The following is a 25,518-nucleotide window of genomic DNA, read 5'->3' on the forward strand; positions in this document are numbered from 1 at the left end:
GACGGCTACGGTATCAGGCGTCATCACCTGAGCCTAGGCATATATGCAAATTGCGTGCACGAGATCGTTCGCTACAGAGTGGCACTCGAGCGTCAGAAATATATCGGCGCCAGCACGCCACTTTCCACGCCAAAATTTATCCGAACGATGCGTGGTGATACGCATGATTTGTCGCCTCGTCGACCGGAAGTTGTCGTTGCGGTGAACCGAGTGAAATTCCACGATGATATCCCCCCCAAATTGACCTCGACATTTAACATCGAAATTATTATACGAGATTACGACTTTCGTCTCGTTAGAGATATTTATTTCCTTTGTTCGTTTCATCTCATTCATCCTTTGAGGATTTATATAAAATATTATTGACGTATTTCAATTTGTCGTTTCGCTAGAACATCTCATTTCCTAATTGTGTTGTTTGTTTCACTGGTAAGTTTTTCAAGTTTCTTTAAATATAAGATTTCAAATCTATATTTCGTATACAATTCAAGCATAAAATTCATTTGTCAAATTCTAGTTTTTTAAAATCTAAATAATACAGCATTTTTTAGAATAATTCTAAATTATAAGTATAATCCTCACTTATATAATGCAATCAAATATTAAAAAATTGATAATTCATTTATAAGTAGATGCGGATTTTAATGCAAATTTTTCATGATAAGTGGTTTTGCATATTTTAACGTAACATGGCCATATTCCAAGTGACAGACGCGTTCCTAGATTCCTGTATTGTACGCATTGCGATATTGGGACGAAATAACAAAAGACACTTTAATGATATGATTTTCTTTATTTTCATAATGTAAATAATAATAATCTACATTCTCAAATCCTTAATCATACATGTTTCTCATATTTCTTGTGAAAAAAATAAGAAAAATAAATGGAACAATAATTCCTAACGATTTTAATAATTCTCTAATGATTTCTCGAGCTTATCATGTTTATTCTCAACTATCTTGCAATTTATAAACGAAAGTATACTTCATTAAACGCTACCCTTCTAAGCGTTAATCCCCTCTAAGTCCTTCGAATGAAACAAAACCGCCCCCTATGCACAACCGAACATCGAAGTCGAAGACAAAGCAAAAATTATGGGCGAAGGACGCAGAAAGTGCCTCTTTTCCGATATTCTTTTTTTATGGAAAGCCGTTAAAAGCCATCTTCGTCTACCTATTTATGCACGCGTTCCAGGATTACGGCCGTTCTCGGACCCATTTATGACCGCATTTCCGACGAAGGGTAGAATCCTTTGACAACGTTCGATAATAATTCAACCGCGCTCTAATGCGCCTTGTATCGGCATCAGATCGAACTCCAAAACTTTTCGGGTCATTTCATCGGCGTACAGTTTCATCTGTATAGAAAATTCGACAATTAATTCTCCACGAGTTGAAACCGAATTACAACGAATTACAACGCATCCTTCTAACCTTGTAATCGATCTAATGTTGCAAGTTACCGTTCATTGATTAGATTCGAACTGAAGAGCTGTATAGTTGTGGATACTGGTCGGTATTTCGGTAAAGGAAGTTCTTGAATCGCTACCACCGACCTCATTGATGTTATACAGGGGAAACGTAATACGGGGTGGGTTTAACTCTCATTTGTTATTGTTCGACTTTTCGAAGATGTCATAATTTCGCTCTTAATTAACATCTTAATAGATTTTAATTATTTTTGGGATTAAATTCTCGTTAAAAATTATAATTTTTTTCATTTTTGTATATCTCATTGTGTTTGAGATATTTGTTTAGAATGAAAATGGACTCGTTTTTTAGCAATTTCTTAGCAATCTCTGTTGTTTCTGTTAATTTGATAATAATAAAATGGCGAGATAATTATGATATTTGAATAATAATAATATTTAATTATATAGATATAATAGAATTAGTTATTAAAAGATTAATCTTGGTGATGTAATTTTTTGAAATTACTATTACTTATTGTACGATTTTATTATATTCAATTGTTATAGCTTATTATTTTATTATTATGTCACAAGAAACAAATATTTGATAAGAGTTTCTTCGCATAATTCAAAAATTAATACAAGATAAAACAGTAATACAACTTATAAAAGTAATACATCTTTCTTCTTTGTTCCAATCCAAATTAATTATATATTTAATTAAAAACTTAACTATCATGTAGCAAGAAATATTTGTTCGAATTTGCAAAATCAATTCAGAATTACCCTTAATGCATCTATATCATTTTGATGTCAAGTGCTATCGGTGCATCAAGTAATATCGAACTTTCGTTTGTTATTTAGATACTTCAGAATTCCACCAAACAGTTAATATCATATTTCATTGTAACAATTAAGGTATTGATATCTAACGTTTGAATCGGTGAAATATTTCATGCGCATTAATGGATCCAAAAATATGGATGAATCGTTATTGTATTAACAATATAATATGCAACAGTAAGATTGTTAAGATTAAACGAGCGAATCGAAAAAGCGATTCGAATTATTGTGAGTTGGAGTATAATAGGTAAATTTACAAAATTCGACTATTGAGAAGACTATTGCACGAATACATTTTCGACGTGAAACATCGCGATATTCTGACTTCCATGTTGAGCAAAAGATTTTTTTATTTTCATTGCTTAAAATATTCAGCAGAATTTTCAATTGGAAAAAAAAAACAATTTCTACTTATAAAATTGACGAGTAAAATTCCAAAATGGAAAATTGATTTCGCATATATTAATTATTTATATTAATACATTTCTTAATAGTTAATTTCAATTTTTATACAAGATAATGCAATAAATATGGTCTATAATAGAGATCTGAACGAATTTTGGTTGAATTTTGCACATAATCCACGCGAAGTTGGTTCACAATATCTAGATAAGCGTTGCACAACGATATATGTATCCTTAATTTTGGAACCACCTCGCAATCCCATAATCCCTATTTTGAAGTCTAGCATCCTCGTAGATTTATACGAATTGTTGTTGGATAGATAGAGATTTCGAATCCTTTAAACTCTGATTACAATTTTGACTTCTTTCCATCTTAATAAATATCGCAATAAAAAGAAATTTATTCTAATATTTATAAAACAGGTTTACCAGATATTTATTTGGTGCGATAGATATCGAAAGAAAATTTTTATGTAATAAAGAAATACGAATGCAAATTAATCGTCATTGAAATAATATGACTATTATAGCTACCCTCTTATTGCCAGGAAGGTAGCTATTTTCAAATCCTCATGAAAGTCCAATTTCAGTTGTGTTGAAGAGATTTCTTCAAAGCGGCATTTACACTAATACGATGTAATTTCATTGGAGTCGCGAAAAATAACCGTACCAACACATTGCATTACGCTAAACACGTAAAACGAAAGACGTGTAATTTCATCGAAAAGCTTCAAACTACCATGCAGACGTAAAATGAAACATTTATCGAAGAGGCTGATCCTTATATATTCTTTTCCTTACGTGTTAAGAAAATATAATACGATCTTATGACGTGTTGAAATAAAGGGGTATCGAAATAATTCTGTACTCTTTGAAATTTTGTAATTTCAAATGAGCAAATTTTGATATTTAAAACTTAATGGTATTTAAATTTTAAATCACTTGAATAACTTGCTTGTTTTTGATGATAAAAAATATCGGAATAGATTTAGTTGGATTCAAAGGGTACCTAATCTGATATGAATAATTTTGTTATACGTAGAAATATAAAGAAGATAAAAAATGATGTCACTTTTTAAATTGAATGATGTAATTTTTCTATTCATATTTTGAGAATAATGATCCGTGATTGAATATTATTTAAAATTAATCAAACTTGTTTAAAGTTATTTAGAATCATTCGAGAAAATTCGAGGTTATTTAAATTATAACAGAAAATAAATTATTTCAAAAACTCTTGTATAAATAATCATATTTCATTATATCATACTTTTACTATCATAAGCAATAAGATATTTTAATAATTCTTCTTTGTTGCAAATAAAAAATAACAAAGATAAAATAAATTACATTCTTTGCAAAATTTTAATGATAAATGTCAATATATTTCTTTCTCAAGCTGTACAATTAGCAAATTTTAATTGATCGATTATTAAATATCAAACTGTTTCTTTTAAAATAAAGAGTCAGTTAATACAGATCGTTGACACAATATAAAGTAAGATCGTTGTATTCGTCCAAGTCAATAAACAAAAGAATTAGCAATTATTTTAAATAATTTCATTATACCAAAGTATTCGAACCGAGATGGCTCCGCTTGTTAGTTCAATCAATGAAAGACGACACTCGGCCGAATAGAAGTTTTCAAGTAGTTCCATCATAGCGGAGACGTCGGTTGAGCAGATCACGACCCTCCCAAGTGCAGATCGATTTGAAGGAAATCGGCTTTCGAATCGTCAGTCTTGTACGTTTACCGAGGAAGTTACGATAGTACGATAAAGGAAAATGTCGTGGATCTGAAAGAAATCTAAAAGCTCTTCGAACGTTTGTCGCGGTTCCATCCTTTCAAGAATTGTCATCCTTCGTTGGTACCGATAGTTGATTGATAATTCAGTTGCTACAAATCGATACACCGTAAATTTTTCACGATATTAAAAATAATTGAATGTAGAAAAATTTGTGTTAAAATGGGAAATTATTCACGCACTATCAAATATTTGGAATTGCTTTTTCTTTTATGTTTAAAATCGTGAAAGACATACTATCTTGAATCTTGATAATTAATTTATATCAAATGTGCTTATATATATTTAAATATATTATGGACATCTTAATTTTAAATCTTTAATTGAAAGTATAAATATCAAAAATTTGATATGCATATTTTATTCATAGATTATTATTCTAATTAATCGGTTCGAAATAAAACCAGTCAATCAATTTGATGTTCGACGAAAATTTGAAATTCAGTTTCTCTCATTGTCAATACCAGATATAAGGGTGCATATTATAATTTATGCTTCAATGAAAGAGAATTCATCAAAAAAAGATCTATAAATTCAGAAACGATATACTTCCGCATTTATTTATGGGTAATTATTTGCGAACGACACTCAAATTGATTTGTATATTTTTGCGGGGCTATTAAATCATCGAAGAAATAAATTGAATAAATCCACTTTTAACACAATACACCTGCCCTATCATAAATATTTCGAATTTTTCAATATTCGTTTCACTTCCGTATTTTTTCGATTTAACGAAAAATAATAATTAATCTTATCGTTTAACCATTTTTTTACAAAAAAATAGTTCATATTCTCTCTCTTTTTCTCTCATTCAATATTTATCCATTTGTTAACATTGTTCAAATATTTCCAAACCAATTAATACCTTTATTTTTTAAATTGCACACAATGGACATTCTCATACTCGAATCCATCGTATGCATAAATTCAAGAACCATGTAAAATTTCACTCAATCATGGCCAACGCATGATCCTTGGACGAATGCAAGGACATTCAAAATCGATTAAAATTCAACCCTCTTTTTTTCCCTCGATACACGAGACAGATATTTTCACTGTTTCCAGTGGAAAGAGACGTATACTTTTGCATGAAGTGTCCCCCACGGACACAATGGTCATTGTCGCAGCCACAACTCGCCCGTGGCAACGGCATCGTCGACTCTCTTTAGATTGTAAAGTGTCCGTGTAACGTCTGTTCATCACAGTAAATAACATAATAATGCGCACACAGACTTTGTGGATCACACAAGTAGTATCTTGCGATTTTTTGTTTACTCGAAAAATTTCTTCGTCTCTTTCTACTCGAATTTAAACACAGAAGTTGGCATATTTTTTTCCTTTTCAACGACTTCTTTTCGCACTTGAAATTCTTTTACTACTTGAAGAGATAGCCAGCCGCTTTGACGTTGTATCTTGATCTTTACGTTTGAGAGATGCTAATGATAAAAAGGAAAAGAAAATGGAAAGATTATTTTTTAAAAGCTGTAGGTTCTATGTTCTTAACTTTTTTTTTAAAAGACAAAAAAAAAGTTATGTATATGTTGTTCTTTTAATTATTATTGATTATTATTGATTCTTGATTATTTTTGTCCTATTCATAATTAAAAAATTTCTTAAAAAATTTCTTCTTTTTTTTTTTAGTTAAAAATTAATGTCGCATCATTTATTAATGAATCATATATTTATAATATTTGATATGATCTTTTTAAATACAGATCTCAATTTGTATCAATTCTTCATTCTTATAAAATTAAAATAAATCTATATTTCTTAAATTCTCTTTACATTCTTTCATTTATCAAAAGATAAATTTGTTGGAAAATTAGAAGAATTAATGAACAAATAATGAATAAAATACAATCTTAATTGAAAAAAATATACATAAAAGATGCAAGTAAATTTCAATCGACATTTCTATGTTTATTTTATCCTCTAAAAGCAATCCTTCAAAAATATCTCATAATAACACTTTGTATAAAATCGAAGATTAATTCTTTTGAACAAAAAACAGATATAGACAAATTGTTCTTTTCCATGTAATCATCATTTTGCATCCTCGCGACTATTTGAATTATGATTTTTACTTTATTATTCCCCCACGTGTTCATTGATGTATCACGTTCTTGAAACAATTTCGCACTCTTGGAGTCGATGGTCGGAAGCACGCCGAGCAAATGAATAGTAGATAATGTCAGCCGTTGGTCAGACAACGACGTATATTAGCTTATTGCACTTCTCCACTAAATCAAGAACGATAGTGATCGTCGTGCATACAACTTGTCGTCGTGTACATTTTAAAAAACTTTCAAACAATTTCACTCGGCAACTTGTTTTTTCTTTTGCAATGATTAATTGTGTTACAGTAAAATAATATTAATATATCAATTATAATCTCTGAATTCACTCGTTAAATATATTTCAATTCAAATTTTTTTGGTGACATAAAAGTAAATGTAAGAATTCTTATGAAGAAGAAATTTATTTTCACAAGTGATTATAAAATTTAGAAAATTACAATCTTAATTTTGTCCGTATTAAATTATAATTAATAATAAAAATAAGTATTACGTATCATAAATTCATACATACACAATTTCAAGTTTCTAAACTTTATAAATTTCATTCCATCGTCCATCTCTCTATTGTAAAAGTATCAACAGATATTTTTCTTGAAATGTAATCTCCAATTGTCATGAAACATATCACACACTCAAAAGCCACTATCAACACGAGAAGGATTCACAACGAGAAGGAATGGTCTCAAATTCGAATGAATGAAATGACTTCTGATCAATCATGAATAGAAAGCAGAACAAAGAGACATATTTGGCAAGATTTATGATGCTCGTAAACAATTGTAACCGAAATGGTGCATAAAGGGTAGAATGCTGTTCAGGCGATACGAGTATGGTGTTTCGTCTATGCCTGAGATTCGACTGTGCGAAATGCGATCGACGAAGGACTATAGATGGACCGAGTTGTTGATTCGCTACGTCACAACAAAGCAAACAAAACGAGGCACGATACGAAATATAGTGGAACCAGTCGTGGACGAGCTATTGGACGAGGCAACGAAACGAGGGGACAACTAATAGGCAGACAAAACATTCGTCGGATGGTGGCACACTGTATCAATCGTTAAGCCACGAAACGTTTTCCATATCGGTGTTGGACGATGGATTAAAGTACAGTTTGTAGGTTTTAACGTGATCGACGTTTGCTTCTGTTTTCGATGGAAATTGACGCGTCGAACGTGACAATGTTATGTATGACGAGGTAGGTGATTAAACATTGCTTCGATCATCGTTGTCTTGCATAAGGGTTATAATGGGCCAAATGGTTATAAATGATGAAAATATTTGAATATTTGCTATAGAAAATTTCTAAATAGATATATCCCGTGAAATTTCATTGATAAATTATTGTTGCGATTATAATTAGCAATAATTAATAAAAGGCACTAGTTAATTAATAGTGAATATTGTATTTCATTGATTATGAAAATGCAAATTAGAAATATTATCGATATGAAGAGAAGAAGAGAGAAAAGAAAATAGAAAAGTAAAGATTAATGATAGTAAATTATAATAATGACAATAAATTTTTAATTTTTCAATTTATTTTTAATTTTTAACTTTTATGATCTATACTTAACTATATAAAAATTTTTTTTCATTAATTGAATAATGCTTTTCGTAAGATTACTAAAATTTCATGGATAAACGAAAAAAATAATTAAAAAAATCAGTAAAAGTAATGAAAAAAAAATATGAAAAAAATATGAAAAAAATATGAAAAAAATATGAAAAGTACCAATTTAGATTAAAAAGTGAAATCAAAATAGTAAATAGTAGGCAAATAGTAATTTGAAATAATTAATATCGAATTATGTATTGTGAAGCGTGCAGTAAAGATATCTAGGAGAACGAAATCTCATGAGATATAATACCCTACATCAGCTGAAGGGTTCAGAGTGGGATTATCTGGAAAGTTTCATCGTTGTTGGGAAACATGTCGCCTTGCTAGAGAATTAGTCCACTGTTACCTGTGTACAAACATCTCTCCACCTACATAAAATTCATTACTGAGAAATGATGGCAAATGTATATTAATACTTTAATCTTGGTACATAAATTCATCAATAAATTCTTTATTACACAACAATTAAATTTATTAATAATATAAATAATCCTCTCTTTTGGCTAAGTTTTATTCTAAAAAAGGAATATTTAATAAAATTTATTATATCTATTTTTGAAAATTATGTCATGTATTGTTAAATTTTATAATGTATTGTTGAAAATTTGCGACAGTGAAGAAATTATAGATATTAAGAAGATAGACAAGAAGGTAAATATGTTCTGAAAGTTGTTTAAGATGTAAGCTATTGGTATGTTCAAAACTTAGCAGAATGTGTGAGCTTCGTAACTGGAGCAAAACTTATGGGCTTAATCTAATTGGCAAACTCTTCTGTCCGTTTCTCAAAGCTGTTTGTAAACAAGTTAAGGATCTTCTGTATATTAATACAAATATTGAGATGTTTAATTACCAGATTGCTATAATAAACTATACATATATGTTTAATTTTACTTTTTATTATCATCAGAAGAAGACAGCATTTATAAATTACAATAAATTTATAAATTATAATAATATTAAAAATAATAAAATAAGGGAAATATTCTTTACAATTCGAAAAAAATATTTGTAGAAAGCCAAAATATTCAAAATATTTATATTATAAATCAAAATATTTTAAGTATTTTAAATATTTGTAATTAATTTATACTTTATATTGTATATTATTAAAATGAAAAGTAATGATAAATGAAATTTAATATGATTTTTTATAAAGATTTTATAAAAAAAAAAAAGATAAAAGAACGAGATTCATATGATATAACGCTACCTTCTTTTTTTGTCTCATATTCGAAATTATGAAGTTACTCAATTCGGTTAACTATCTAGTTAACTGTCCACACGTATCCTCTGTCGACGTGCGCTAAATTTAAAAATCTATTTCCAACTATTGTGGAGGAATTGTTAAAATGCGTTTCGTGCATTTTCCGCAGTTTTTGCAAAAAAATTTGTCTCAATTTGTTTCAAGTAATAACCAAAACTTTTTCACATTTTAATTAGACTATTCTTTTCATTTTCAAATTTTTTTTCTCTTATATTTTAGCATTTTTACGTTCAATTTTATTTTTATTTTCAAGAATAAAAATTTGAATCCTTACAAATTTTTTAAATTGTCGAAATATATTAATAAATTATAATTTCATTAATAAATAAAATAACATGGTACCAAAAGTAGATAGTGAATGAAATTATAATTATAATTTTTGCACTCATTTAGACTATCATTAAATTTTTTCTTTTTTTATATTTTATTTTATATATAAAAATTCAAATTTATCAATTTAAAAATGAAATTCTTCCAAATTTTTGAAACACACTAGAAAATTACAACCTCATTATTAAATTCAAGAATTTTGAAGACAAATTTTGTTTCGATATAGTTTATCATCGACGAGATTATAATTGCAAGATAAATGACCTTGGCATGCCAATAACACCAAGATACTCCTCCTCTAGTTGGTAAACTTAACCGACCAAAGATTCACGCCTAATAGCAGGCGAACATACTTCTCGGAACTCTCTATCGTACAATATAGAGCACCAGTCGTGATGTACTTCCTTGATTAAGCAAGTTCGTATCGGGAAAGTACGAAAGTTGGTGTCGGCCGGGTGAAGATAGGTAATTATACACCTATGTAACTATTGATCTATGTCGCCTGATTGCTACTCTCGTTTCTTAGATTTTAGCGTCGTTTCTTCTGATTTAACAGCGATCTTGAAACAAAAAAAAATTATTTACTATATATTGCAAATTATAGCTTCATTTAAAGTTATTTTATTCAAGTTATGATACTCAAAAGCAAGTTTGACTAGTTAAATTGAGAGAAAATTTAGAGAAAAAAGAGCAGGAAAAAAGTTGAATAAAGTTGATAAATTACATCAATGTAAAAAGAATATGATTTTGTGAAAAGTTGCAAATTGTTATGTCCTTTGCTACTGCAGAATTCTAATCATCTCATCGAACTCTTTTAAAAGGAGTGCGTTCAAGTTTTTTAAATACTTCTGATAAATTCGCTCATAGATGAAAATGGGTCATCCTGTGCAAATTTGTGGAATTTCTTTGTATTCGCATAAAGGAAAATGGATCGAATTGATGTTGACTGATCACTGATGAATACTAACAGATTTGCCATATGATAATAATTATTCTCCAAAATGATTTATGTCCTTCGAAGCATTCGGCATACGCGTTATTAACATTAATCAAAATTCAAATTGAAATTGCTTTATTCAGAGAAATCGATACGAATAATTTGAGAGAATAAAGACATTTTTAAATCTAAATAAAAAAGGAGAATATTAACAGAAAATATTAGCAAATTTTGTATAATAGAAACTTTTACTCTACTTTCTAATATGAATGAATTTCTACGAATATACAATAGCGATTCAAATTCAAATTAGATATAAAGATAAAACTCAAATTATTTCATTATGATATAACTATCGTTAGATTTGAAAAGGTTTTAAATTTGTAAAATATTGTAAAATATACTTAAAAATCAAACCAAGCTTTGAAAATAAAAATTCAAATTCCTTTAGCATATATTGACAACGCTCTATTGTAAAAATTTAACAATATTTAAAAAAATATTTGCCAAGTAAATACTTGCTTGCAAAACGTACTTAAAAAAAGAAAATAAATATTTATCCATTCACTTGCTCGATTAAAAAAAGAAAAAAGGAACAAATTTCCATAAACATCGCGTAATATTCACGAGCATTCGGCTAACCTGGTTTCACCTTATCGCTCATGATTCGCCGCCAGGACTCGCGACACTAATTCCTCGCCATTGCATCCACTTTGTGCTTCGAGCACTGCTACTTTTTGCCTTCATTTCTCAACTGGATAAGTAAAAAATCCGGATCGAGTGGCGGGCAAAGCACGAGAAAGGAAGGAGCCAAGGAACACAAGAAACCGTACACCGCCCGGGAGCAAAGAATTGCCGCATCCTGTCCACATCTTTCGCGCGTTTCCCTCAACTTTGAGCAAAGGAGGCGGCCACTTCCGCTTCGCATATTACGAGCCTAAAGAGGCGGTCGGTACATCGTTTCGGCTGGTACATGAAAGGCATCACCATGGGCTGCTGGCAGTTGCCGATGAAAAACGACCGACAAGACGAATGGTCTCCCCCTCAGACTCTTTGGCCATGGTGGCTCTCGGCCATAAGGCAATGCTTGGAAACAAATGATGTCTTGGATGTACATTTATTACATGGTCGATGCGAAGCCGGAACGACGACCTCGATTGCGAGGCGTGCTTGTGACCTCGTTGGATGCGTCGTGTCGGTTCCGCAAGGGTAGTAGGGTGAGAGATGAGGAGCAAGAAAAAAAAAAAGAAGAAAAAAAAGGAAAACGCGGGGGACAAAGGTTTGGGGAGTGTTTCTTTCCAATGAAACGTTGCGCTATCACGACGGAAGAAAATAAGAGGAGAACAAGAATGGGCTGGATGAGATTATTTTGCTCGTTACTCGTTTCGGAGATTCGTCTTTGTGGACAAATGTTTACAATGATTATTTGGGATACGCGATTTTTCGAGATGGTTAAATGGTTCTGGCAGGAGAAGTGGAGATTTTGTTATGACGTTTATAAGGAGATTAGGATAAAAATTAGTGAAAAGCTAAAAGTAAAATCTTTATAAATTAAGGAGAAATTGAATATAATTTTCGATTTTATAATTATTAACAGTCTTCGTTAGTCTTATTTCACTTTTGATATAATTTTTTTTATTTTTAAGATGGATCTCAAAAATACATTTTTTTTTATGATCTTTTGTTATTATATAATTTTGAAAAAAATATTGTATGATGATTTATCATTAGTTTTGGTTTTCAAAACAATTTGTAGTACTATTTACTCTCTCATGCGTATCGAAAACATAAAGAGTTTATATTTTTTTTAAAAATTTGCGATATAATAGGAAATTTTCAGACATGGAAAAAACATCATAGACCAAAAACAAATAGAATTCAATTAAATCCATATAAAAAAGATATTACCTAAAAACGATGAAATTATCGATGAAAGATTATATCGTGAATATTTTATCGTTCGTAAAACAAAAATAATAATTGAAGCTTTTAAAGTTTTATAAAAACGCCATCGAACCAATATCATTTTACGAAGTGTGTAATTAAAACAATTTATTTATACCATTTTCTTTCTATCTCGTTCAAAATACATTCCGAAAGCATCATTTCAATTAAATTCATGACAACATGATACGAGCGAAATAATTTTTCACATTTATCTCTCGTGTCGGTGAATCAAAATTTATCGAGTATCCGTATGTATCATTTTCAATTTTGATTATTTTTTTCGCGAAATTTTCCGCATTAATAAATTATAACGCTCCATTTAGAAAATAATCATCGCGGTGTTCACCCGCGAACAAGTGAGTAGTTACGGTTTAATAATTCGTCGGGTTTCTGAAAGCGGTTTTCCAACGGTTCTTTGTTTATACCATGAATAGTAAATTGCGGGTCCTTTATGACGACAACAAATCCTTCCGCTTTAATATTTGCCGGTGTGTAATAATAGCGGTAGATTAAACTTTAAAATCACTCTTCTCGAGATCGTGGTATTTTTATATTATATCCATTTATAAATATTCCAATAAGATTATGAACAACCGACGACGTTCCCGATATGTATGAAAAAAACGATCATAAATTTGACTATATTAGAAAGATTTTGGAAAACTTTTTTAGCAATAGGTAGAGCCGATACTCTTTTATGTATTTCCGATATCGAGACACTTTTACTTAGGAACGATAAACTCTAATAATTAATCCCATATCGAATTATTTTATCTAATTTTGTCTTCGAAATAAAACTTTTTCTCTTCCTCCCTCGAGAGAATTAAATTTGTAAATATTTTCTATATAATCTCGAAGAAAATTTCTAAGAAGAAAGTTTAAGAAACTTTTATTTTATGATCGTAGGATTTATTTGAGACGTTTATCAAAGTATCTCCTGATTTTTAATTAATAAATAAAATATTTTTTTCTGTTTTTTTTTCTATATAAATATAAAAAATTTTCTTTAAATTTTCATCGTCATCGTGTTTATCCAATTTACACCTTGTATTTCATGTTAAATATTAAATATTAAATTTTCACCACATTCTAATTTCTATAAGCATTATTTTAAAACTTAAATTTTCCCCTTTATTATATAAAATAATGTCAGAAAACTTTCTAAATCCTCTTCATCCAATTTCTAGAGCATCGCCAAAAGAACCTTAAATCAATTTCGGGACTAAATATTCCTTCATAACGAAAAACAGTATCAGATATCAGAAAACTTTCCCAAATCTTCACCACCGCATTGCATTAGCCAATTTCTATAGACACAATCCTAGAAGATCTCGTATCCACCTCGCGATACAAATACCGCTGAAAGCAACACCGGTTTCGGTTGCACCCTGTATTTAAAATTCGTCGACTTCCGTAATCGAGCGGTGTTAATCAGCAAATGTAAAGTTCGCGGCACGATCGAAGCGAAAACTTTCGATCGATGGTAACGCACAACACGTCGAAGAGCTTTAATCCCGATCTATCCTCAGAATCGACTGGCAAAAAAGGAACTGAAAGTGTGGTGGTAACGAAGGGGAAAGATGAGGAGTGGGGAGAGATTTTTCAACACGAATTCAGCCGCTTCCCATTAGCGCTAATGAAAGATCCGTGCAACGACTTCGCTCTTCTTTCCCTTTCTTTTTTTCTTTCTTTCTGTTTTTTTTTCCTTCCCACCCTCGATTATACACGAGTTTTCGAATACCTGAAGGACACGCGCTTAATTAATGTTCTCTCGTGCTGGACCATCTTGTGTGATTCCTCAGGAAGCCGTCGATGAATATTTCGCGCGTCATTGACGCGTGACAACGAGCGAAATATTCGATCATGGAACATGGTGCATAATACTTTGTTTGAAGTATCCAGATATTTTGATCATTTGTATAATAGTAATAATAATAATAATAATAATATCGGTTTGAATTGTATATCGAAGTGTATATAAATTGAGGATGAGTTAATGACAAACGATATTTATTATCCTCTTAACGGAGTCAATTAAAATTATTTATAATTTCATATATAATTTAATAACAACATCTAAATATATTACGATTCATTAATGTATATTCGTTAATTTTATATGCATTTATATTAATAATAGATTTAATCAATTTAAAGGGTATGAAGGTCTGATGGATTGATTTTAACTGATTTAATATATTCATAAAAATAGTTAACTTATGGATTATTATCGAGATTTATTATTGATAGTGATTTTTCACATTGCATTGGAAGTGAAAATTGGTCTCAGATATTCATTATTTATTGTATATTCATTTGTGAATATTCTGGAAATTATTTTGAAATAAATTCATATTCTAAGATTATCTTAGTGTTAAATAATCATAGTATGGCAAAAAAAGAACATAATGACGCAGAAGAAAGTAATATCATTAAACGTATTCGCGATTTATAATCTCTCTATTTTCTGCAAAAGTTTATTTTATTTCTGACATAAAACGTGTGGATTTTTAATTTTTGTCTCGTTTAATTCGGTATCTTGAAGCACTGTTCCTTCATATTTTCATTAAGCCTTTAAGAATTAGGTACTCTGAATCGTTTTGTCTTTCCCATAAATGCAATTCTCGACCGTTGTGTAGTTTATTTAATCATTCGTTGGTGCGTAGTTTTTAAAAAAATTACCACTAACTTGTTCCTCGCGAAAATGAATTAAACATTCCTTCCTGCTACGAGGATAAATAATTCTATTTTTATTCTACTCGCCAACGATTTCTTTCATCCTCATTGTGCATTAGTTAACATCCCGTTTAGTTGAATTGTTTCTAATTGTTCTCGATTAAAAGTATAAACCGCATCGAGGATCAATTTCATTTACATCATCGAAAAACGTTATTGGTTTGGAAAATGATTTTCCATGCTGAATAACAATTCATTTCGTTTTTATGTCATCTCGCAAACAGAGAGAAATAAAAAGAAAAATAAAGAGAAAGAAATATATATGGTTGTATTGCATATGTTTCCTTCAATATTTACCGTGCAAATATTAATAGCGAGTATAAATAAGAAAGTTATAAAAAAATTTGTTAAAAACGATTGTATTTACATTTTTAATAACTTTTTGTATTTACATTTGAAATAAAGGTAGAAAATGAAAATTTGTTTTGTTTGACGTGCTATCTATATAAATGAGAATTAAAAATTATTCGAAAATCTATTAAATAATGAAGAAAATATCGTATTTCAAATATCGTTGTTTTAAATTATTCGTAATTAATCAAATTAAATTATATCATACGAAAAATATTTCTATATTTATCACAATAATATACTTTCCATTTACTTGTTTGTCTATCATTATTTCAATATTTATTTTATTTCTCACTATATCATATTTATTCTTCAAAACGAAAATATTGTAATTATAAAAAAAATTAATACAAATAAAAATATCTAAGTTAAAAATTAAATCGCAATATTTAAACGTACAAGAAAAAAAGAATAAAAAGATCCATTTTATCATAAATATCACATAACCGAATCACTAAAAATATTTTCACAAACACACACGTATCGAGGAGACAAAGCAACGTTTAAAAAAAAAGAAATTATCTCGTCGCTTCGATTCACGTATCTCCAACACGAGAAACCACTCCTTTCCAATTGCATCATGATTCTCACCCCGTCCGTTGCACCGTATCCTATTTCACAATTTCATTTAAACCTTAAAGTCGAGAGATCCACCCCCGCCCCCTCGATTAAAGTAGCCAATCGCCGAACAATAAACCGGACCCCTCTTTAATTCGTCGAACGACGAGATCGTTTCGAGATCGAAAATGCATCCAACATAAACAATCGAAATACTCGAGATATCGAGGCTCAGACGAGGATATAAAAAAATAAGAGAGATGGTGAAAAAGCAGAGGAAATACACGAATGGATCCTTGGGGGGGGGGGGGGCGACCGAGTTCTCGTGGCGTGGCAAGGGTGTGCAAGGGCGAAGGGTGCACCCATTGGCGAAGACATTTAGTTCTCTACTCCGTTAACCCCAAGTACCGGGGCACAATCGAATCAACAACGGATGGGTAATTTCCTTGGGAACAAAGCGGCGAGATATTGAGCCCACCGGAAAAATGCACGGGGACAAAGAATCGATAATTGTAATTGCGATCTGCTAGTCGACGGAAAAACGATTTATTTCAACGAGAGGGTCACGAGAGGGCTGGTCGCGGTCTGTTTAATCCTTCCTCCGGAGGAAAAGATGTAGCTGCGTCTTCAAAGGTCAACTTTTGACGATTCGATTGGATGAAATTTAATAATAGCGATTTAATAATCCTGAAAGGATTATATTTTTGGGGGATGAAATTCTATTTTTACGTATTTATAGCGGAACATGAGATTTTTATGAAAAAGATACGATTAATTATTTGAAATTCAATTCACTGAAAAGAGATATATTTGTTCAATATTTTAATATAATATTGCGAATTTGTTTTTCTCTGAGAATGATGCAACATTCGTTTCGAAAGGGCAAATTGAAAATTCAGTTCTAATTTACAAAAAAGAGAAATTGGTAATTTTTAGAGTAGTAAATACTTTTTTTTATCATCTTATCATTCGAATAATTTTCAAATAGGATAAGGAAAATATTATCGAGAGAGTTAGGATGAACATATTATTTTTCGAACTCCGTGTAATAAGTTCCGTGTGAAGAGTCCGCCGAGATCAATCCGTGATCTTTTGGATTTCGAGGACGAGGTATCCAACGATCTTAGATGCGCCTATAGGACATCTAAGGAAGTCCATTTTCAACCGAGGCAAAACGTCGAGAACAACTTTCGTGGACTAAACATAGAAATTGAAGGAAATCTATTTGCCTCGTGTATACTCCAAACTTGAATTATTTGCTTTCTAAAAGCAAAGAGAAACTGTCACTACCAGGTATTTTAATTGAATTGAGTTTTTCTTCTCAAGTTTTTTTCATTTCATTAATTAAAAGTGATTTATATAATTAGGTAATATGAAAGTTTTTTTTTTTTTCATAATTTTTCATCTCAAAGAAAGATAGGAAGGCTGTCCTATCATTAACTATCATGAGATTCTTTTTAAAATTAGAGTTTCACTTTACAAGATCATATTTAATTCAGAAATATTTTTAAAAAATTTAATTAAAAATTCATTCAATAGAGAAGAACTTACAAGCTTTCTCCTTTCAATGTTTTTGCGTTACTACAATTAATCTACCTGTTCGATTATGTCTTATTCCGCTTGCCTGGCCGTGACAACTTTATTCTACTTGTATGACTGCGTTATTTCACTAGATTGACCATGACTGTTTTATTCTATTTTTGCTTGATCATGGTAAGCAGTTTAATTGTGAATTATTATTTAAGCATTATATAAGCTTGAAAAATATTTTCCAGAATAAATAACAATTTATTATATTTTATTGAATAATTGCATTGTTTTAACATTAATTAGTATTATTATTTGTTAGACGGTAATCTCTATGGATCTCTCGTGACAAGGAAATCTCTCTTGTCACGTAATGTACACATTTCAATCCCTGTTATACAAATATACCATCTTCCGTTTAAGTCACGATACAAAAACATTTTCAATCACTTAATACTATTTGGTTAAGCTCTAGATATATATTTACACGTGTGAACACAGTGAAAATGAAATAGACGATAAAAGATATTCAAAACGAAACATTATGATTTCGTTTAAATCATCATATTTCTATTCGTTTGATTCTTTTATTTTTTAAGACAAAATTGAAAATAATTATATTTGGAAAGAATAGAAATTTCGAAGAATCAGTTTTGTTCAAAAATTTACAAAGATGTTATACCATTTTTAGCAAAGATTTTCTAAACATCTGCAGGAAATGTTCACTGTAAGATATCCGCTTGATAGACCGCGAACCACTTTTACTTGCAAATTACATTTTTCTTATCGGGACATGCTTCACCATCTTAGATTTATGAACAATATTCCCAAAGGAACTGTTTACAATCTTACTACCTATTCTTAAACGGACTTGTCAACGTTTTTGAAACGTATAACCGAACAAGTTGATCAATATTTTAACCTATACTTATCATATCTAATACATTTTTTACAAAAATATTATTTTATAGCGGAATAAAATTTTACTTTAAGAACAGACCTTTGCTATTCTTGTTACAAAATTTCCTTCAGAAGAGACTATCTATAATCTAAAATACTTTTATTTCACTCTATTAATCGACCTAAAAACAATCGATCTAATTTTAAAACATGATGGATATTATTTCTGATATCGATAGTGCTAAGTCATAGATCGCAAGAATTTGATTCAGGTATCATTTTTTTCAACAATTTATACTCTATAGGAAACTTGTTATAAAATATATAAAATAAACAATAAAGCACTTGAAAATTGCTTATGATTGATGTAATTTTAACGATTTTTTTATTCACCTCGCGTTAAAAGAAAATCTCTGATATATAGAATATTAATATATTCTCTTTCGAAGGATTTGCATCAATTGAATCGAAATTTTTATATACAAACTTTTAAATTCATCTTCCAAAGGTATGTCACTCTAATATTTTAACATCTTTTATGCACTATTTTATAAATTTATTTATAGTTTATTAGATTTTTTTTTTATCTCTTTCATATCATCTCATATCATCATTTATAAATAACCTATAATTTGTATTTCAATCTAAACCACAGGGAACAAGTACAGTTTTGCCACATAAAAATGTCATTAGACGGTTAATTTTCGTAAACGAATCACGTCCCGCGATATATGAGACTTCTCGGTGGAGTATCATGCGGAAACTTTGCTCAGATATTCTACGTCGAGCAAATTTCATAACCGTGTATCCGTTATACAGGAATGACCGTTTCACAGCACGCGACGAATGCATTAGAAAGCATACATGTTCTACAACTTTCACAAAGTTTAATTACTGGTTCTTCATGACGCCGGTAGCCATGCGAATGAAAGCCCAGAATTTTCCTCCTCCGATGTTTAACCACATCCAAAGAAAGACTCCGTTGATCATTCAACTATGTAAATATAAACTGTGAATTAAAATAATTTTTTATTCGCGGTTATATTGTTTCATAATTATTACTCGTTTCTTTAATAATCTTGAAGAATTATTAAATTGTTAAATTTTATTAAATAAATATTAATCGATTTCGCGCAAATGTGTAAAATCATTCAGAATTAATAAATGAATAAATATATTAAATAATATTTGTTGCATCTCAATTCGAAGCTTAAATTCAGATGAATATAATTTTGAATATAATTTAGCTGAATAATATATTATTAATTATATTTTATTAAAAATAAACAAACTTTGTGTTGTAATGAACTATGTCCTAGTGACGAATTTAATTGCTTTTCTCCCCATGTCAGGTTTAAACATGACGTATAAAAATTGCATTAATACGTGACAATTGCATAAATCCGGATTATGAAATTGACGCGTAAAAATTTCTGAAATAATATTTGTCGAACTTTTAAAAAAAATTACAATAAACGAAATAAAAAAAGGAACAATGTGACATTAGTGAAATGCATATTGTTAAATATAAATTGTAAAATAAATCAAAGACCTATCGAAATTTTTTTACTAATTTTAATCTTGCTTTCCTATGGACAAAAACGTTGAATTTCTTAAGCCAGACTTCATTTAATATTATCTCCAACAAATCTATAGACAAAAGATCTTATTTAAAAATTCGGTCAGCGCTCTATTAATTATTAATTTTGTTTTAATAATTAAAGGTTCTTAAGGAACAGGTACAGGTGACAATAAATGTCAAAAAAAGCAGCATGAGATTTATAACCGTGGCAGAAAATAAACGTGGCAAAGAAACGAAACGGAACGAAATCATTTACTCGAACTATTATGTCTACCAAGTGGTATATTTCCTTTTTCTCAAGAGGAAACTTTAACTCGGAGGAATGATGGATTTCGTTCCTTTTATATTAACTTAACACAACTTCTTCTCTATTCAGGAGACGTAATTATATTTTCTGTTTCCTCTCCCTCCCTGTACACGAACCATAAAAATCGTTCGAGGTTAAATCCACGCGAAAGTGGCTCGTGCGAAAGGTCGGAAGGTTAAGTGGCGGAACTCGGATCAGATCCACGATTTCTTCGACCTTTTTTCCTCCTTGTATTTCATTTCTGGTTACTTTCAATCTTTCGTCCTCCTTTGTACCCGTTGCTCAAATCCACGAGTGCTCGTCGGTTCAGAATATTACGGACGTTATTAAATAATTAATAAAAAAAAAGAAGAAAAAGAAGAAAAAGAAGAGAAAAGGAAGATCAGTAGGGAGCAGTAACGATTTCTCTGCTCCCTCTCTACCATTTTCTACGTTTCATTTCCACTCTGAATCTTACCTCGTTTTTTACCTTTTTTAGCTTCGTTTCCTTTTGCATCCAGACAAATTTTGTCCATTGCTTCGCTATTGTATCTCCTCGTGTACCGATTGTTCTGGGATTTCGAGGTTTCAGCAACGCTTTGTCGCTTTCTAAACGAAAATCGTGTTGCATCGAGAGTGAGCGATCGTATCTGAATACTCGAGACAGGAAATCCTCTTCGTGCAACGGAACATCGAATGTCGCAAGGATCGATTTGTCGTTGATTTGATCTTCGCGGTACAAACGTGTCCCGTTGCTGATTGGAGGAACAGAAGAATTTGATGCATCGATGTGATACGAGGATGAAAAATGTTTTGAGAGGAGAGAGATTTGTTGATAAACGTTCAAATTTAATCAATATGATATAATATACGTTACAATTATGTATAATTATATATTTATTAAATAGAAAGGCAAATAATTATGAAATTTGAGCATTTATGATTAGAAAATCATATATTTATATTTTTAATCTTTAATTGTTGTCATGAAATTAAAAATAAGTAGGTAAATATATAAATTATTCGATGAAATTTTGAGATCTTCTTCCGAGTTTTCTTTTTGAATTAAATTCTAACAAATAGAGGATGAAAGATATTATATCCAGGAAAAGTTTCTATCCATCTTATAAGAAAATTCATCTTATCTAACAATTCTAATTTTAATGAATATTTATGTGTACCTGAGTTAAAAAAAACCTGAGTTATATAAAACTTCTTTAAGGAGATAAAATAAAAAATTTTAACATTTTCTTTTTTAAATATAATTTTGTTTGGGAATCTTTATTAATACAATATCAAATTCTAAACATTTTGTTCTTTCTCATACTATTACAAAATTAAAAAAACAAAAAATTTTAAATATTTATTTTTTTCTTGATATTCTGATAGAAAGAAAGTGATTTAGTTATGTACTAAATTTTCTAAACTTTCATTAAAATTAGAATTTTTATATAAATTATATAAGTTGAATTTCATTTATAAAATTTATCATTTATAAGATTTAATAAAACATAATAGTATAATTAGATCAGAATTGAGAATTAATGAATCGAAAAACGATTTATGCACGAAATTAATGCCTAAATTCTTGGCGTTTCATAGATCACAAATTGTGATATTTCTCCAAGTTTACGAAACTGTTCAATGAACAATCTCAAGCATCCCAAGAATTTTTCTGCACTCTATAGTATTCTTCATTGTATTGATTCGACGACAGTTGCGATTAAATAAATTTTCACTTTCAAAGTGTTTACATTTGCTTGAGATGTAAATTTAAAACATCATCGAATTATTTGAAAAAAAATAATTATTGAATGTAATAATTATTCGTCACAATCAAGCAATATAATACGCGATAATTCTCAACATTGTAACTTATTATATCTAGTTACTCATAAACTGACAAAAATTATTTAATAAATTTTACTTGTAGCACATATCCAATTCTCTCAAAATACAATTGTCGCTTCAAAGATGATATATCGCATTATAATCTTTTCTTTTCTTTTTTCATATTTGATACAATAATGGAAACGAATGACTTAAAAAAAAAAAAATGATACAATTCTCGAAATGGTGCAAGTTTATTCGTTCAGATTGATCTACTTGATTACTTTTTTCAGACATCATATATCAAAAAACGGTATATTTTAATAACGTTTTAATAAAGCGTTCTCGTGATTTACGCTCCCAGCAAATAGTGTTGTTAGCAAACGACGGTGCACCTGATAAATCAACGATCGTGGAATGATTCATGGAATGAGAGTGCAATTTACTTGAACGCTCTGCTCGCATTTTTCCCGCATTTTTACCTAAACAACAAGCTTGACGCGTCCGTAAAAATCCTATTACAAAGACGCCATGCAAGACGGATGTCCGCGGCTTACCTGGGAAATCTTGGCGAAATTGTACTCCTCACAGGGATTAGAATCGCCGAGCCTCATTTTATTTTATTTTCCATTTCCACAACCTCGTGTCTCGTGAACGACGAAACGATCCTCTCTTTGTTACCGCGAGATATAATCGTATGAAGAGAGGGGTGCACAGGAGATTTATGGTGAGATCATTCAAATGAAACTAAGGAGAATATATTAGGTTTCTAGATTTCCTGCCGTTTAAAAAAATGAATATGTCACCATCATGGGATATGTAAGTACGTGAGTATTTTGTATGAATAATTTGTGTGAATGAAATATATATTGTTTGATCAATTAAACTATTTAGTGCGATAATTATTTATATATTATTTTTTTTTGAAATTTTTTAATCATTTCTAATATTTAATTGAAATTAAAATAAATTCAAAATCAAAATTGGCTTAAAACAAGCTAGGAGAACAATTGTAGCGCAAAAAAGTAAAAATTTATAATGGTTTTAATTTAAAACTGATTTTAATTTAAAAGAAATATGGATAATTGAAAATTTTTAAACATACAGTAGCTACAAAAAGTGTTCATTTAGTATTGTATTTAAAAAAATTTAATTTTCTTATATTAGAATTTATATATACAAATTAATTAGGTCGAAGTATATTATATTTTATATTATTTAAACAAAAAACTAATATGAGAAAAATATAGAAAATGATAAAAAATCATTTAGCTGGAAAATAATAATATTTTCAAATATTTTCTATAGCTTTGTACATTTTGATACGTTTTAAATTAACAATAAAGTTACAATAAATCTATTTTTACATTTAAAAATATTTCAGTTTGAATGCAATATAATTTTACATTAATATAATTTGCATTAAAATTGAAGATCTGTCCACATTGTGTATTTATTGTTAAATGCCTAATTCTTAGCAGGTATGTTGAATTCTAAATCTGAATTTAAGATATAAGGTTGATGGGAATTTTACTCAAGTCGAATGAATACTTAATTTTCTGTAATAATTTATATTGAGAATCTGGACTATCTTACTCATTACATATTCATAATTTTGTTGCAGAGGAAATAATCGCTAATCTACCACCTCTTCGAATTCCTCGCTTGAGGCACCATCGAGTAACAGATTGGGATCCTTATTTCGAGAATGCTGAAGGTCAGGGTATTAATGGATCCCAGAATGTTGCGTTACATCTTGGTGCGACAGCTCTTCTCGATTGTCGTGTCGCCATGCTTTCCGGAAAGAAGGTATTTTTTTCATTTCTTTTCTTTTTTTTTTTTTCGAATATTCTTTTATAATATCCTGTATCACAAAATATTTTTACAATTTCTTATAAGAATATTAAATGTTGATAATTTATATAGAAATTGCAATTTAATCAATGATTTATATTGCCGTTTTGTTTCACGATCTGTTTTTTATAAAATAAATGAATTGAAACGTTTCAATCACATCTATCCTTTTTCATAATATTATGATGTCTTGTTCAGTCTTTAATTAATTCCAATATTTTTCATTCAATAATTACGTAACAGGATGACAAAAATTCGCAATAAATTATTCCTTTTCAGTCGGTGAACGCGGATGAACTTAATTACAGAATCTAGTAAACTACGATATAACCGGATACGATTATTAGTGATCCATAATGCACAACGATCGCGGAAATTCTAACGCAGGATCATCGTGCAATTGTTGAATCTGTGTCACAATTATAGGTCATGTGGTTACGCCGCAACGCAGACTGGGCATCCCTTTTAACCCTGGGTAATACCACTCACATTTCCGATCCCAGGTACAGCGTTAGTTTCCAATATCCAAACAACTGGAGACTGGCGATCGCCGGGGTGCGCAGGGAGGATCGTGGCTTGTACGTCTGTCAAGTGAACACGCACCCTCCGAGGATGCTCGTCACCAACGTCACTGTTCTGGGTAATGATCTTTTATTAATCAGAAAAGTGTTAAACACATTCGAGATTTCATCAAAAATCGGAAAGGGTTTCTTTCTATTAAGCGGTAAGTACAAAGAAATTGTAAAATGATGAAAAATACAAGACAACGATATTTGTATTAAACGTGTATATGTGTTTTTTTTTTCATTAATTTTATATATATATATATTTTATTTTTTTAAATATGTTAAGGATTACTCCTATGAATCTCAAGTCGTGAAACATTTATTAGGGAGTCATTGTTTTCGTTTTTAATTATTGATTTGTGGCACTTTTAAAATCAAAAACAATATCAGGATAAAAAATTGTGTTTTTAAATTTTTCTTAATTTATATAAATTAATTTTTGCACTTTGAATATGATTATTTTTCTCTAGAATTCTTGAGAGAATTCTTGATTGAGTATTTTTTTTTTCTTTTTTTCTTATTGGAAACTTAATTTTCTCGTAGAAAATTTTAACGAAAAAAATGTTATTTTCGAATTTTCTGCATGTGTAGAACAACACTTTGCCCATTCGTTTCATTCTTATTCAGTTAGCCAAATGTACATGTACTCGACGAACGCTTAAATTCGATTTTCTCAAAAATG

General features: G+C 29.8%; 1 protein-coding gene across 2 annotated transcripts in view; it reads left to right on the top strand.

The window, feature by feature from the left end:
* LOC100871711 (zwei Ig domain protein zig-8) overlaps positions 1–25,518 on the top strand; it is an 85,550-nt gene that overhangs the window by 45,264 nt on the left and 14,768 nt on the right. For both annotated transcript variants that reach the window (XM_086913495.1, XM_003697502.4), the window contains exons 3-4: positions 24,041–24,225; positions 24,697–24,910. In XM_086913495.1, coding sequence (XP_086769621.1) covers positions 24,041–24,225; positions 24,697–24,910 — 399 coding nt within the window. The remainder of the gene's footprint in view (positions 1–24,040; positions 24,226–24,696; positions 24,911–25,518) is intronic.

This window comes from Apis florea, unplaced genomic scaffold (assembly GCF_048593485.1).
Source record: "Apis florea isolate Af1SG1 unplaced genomic scaffold, ASM4859348v1 contig_3496_pilon, whole genome shotgun sequence".
Classification (NCBI taxonomy): Eukaryota; Metazoa; Arthropoda; class Insecta; order Hymenoptera; family Apidae; genus Apis; species Apis florea.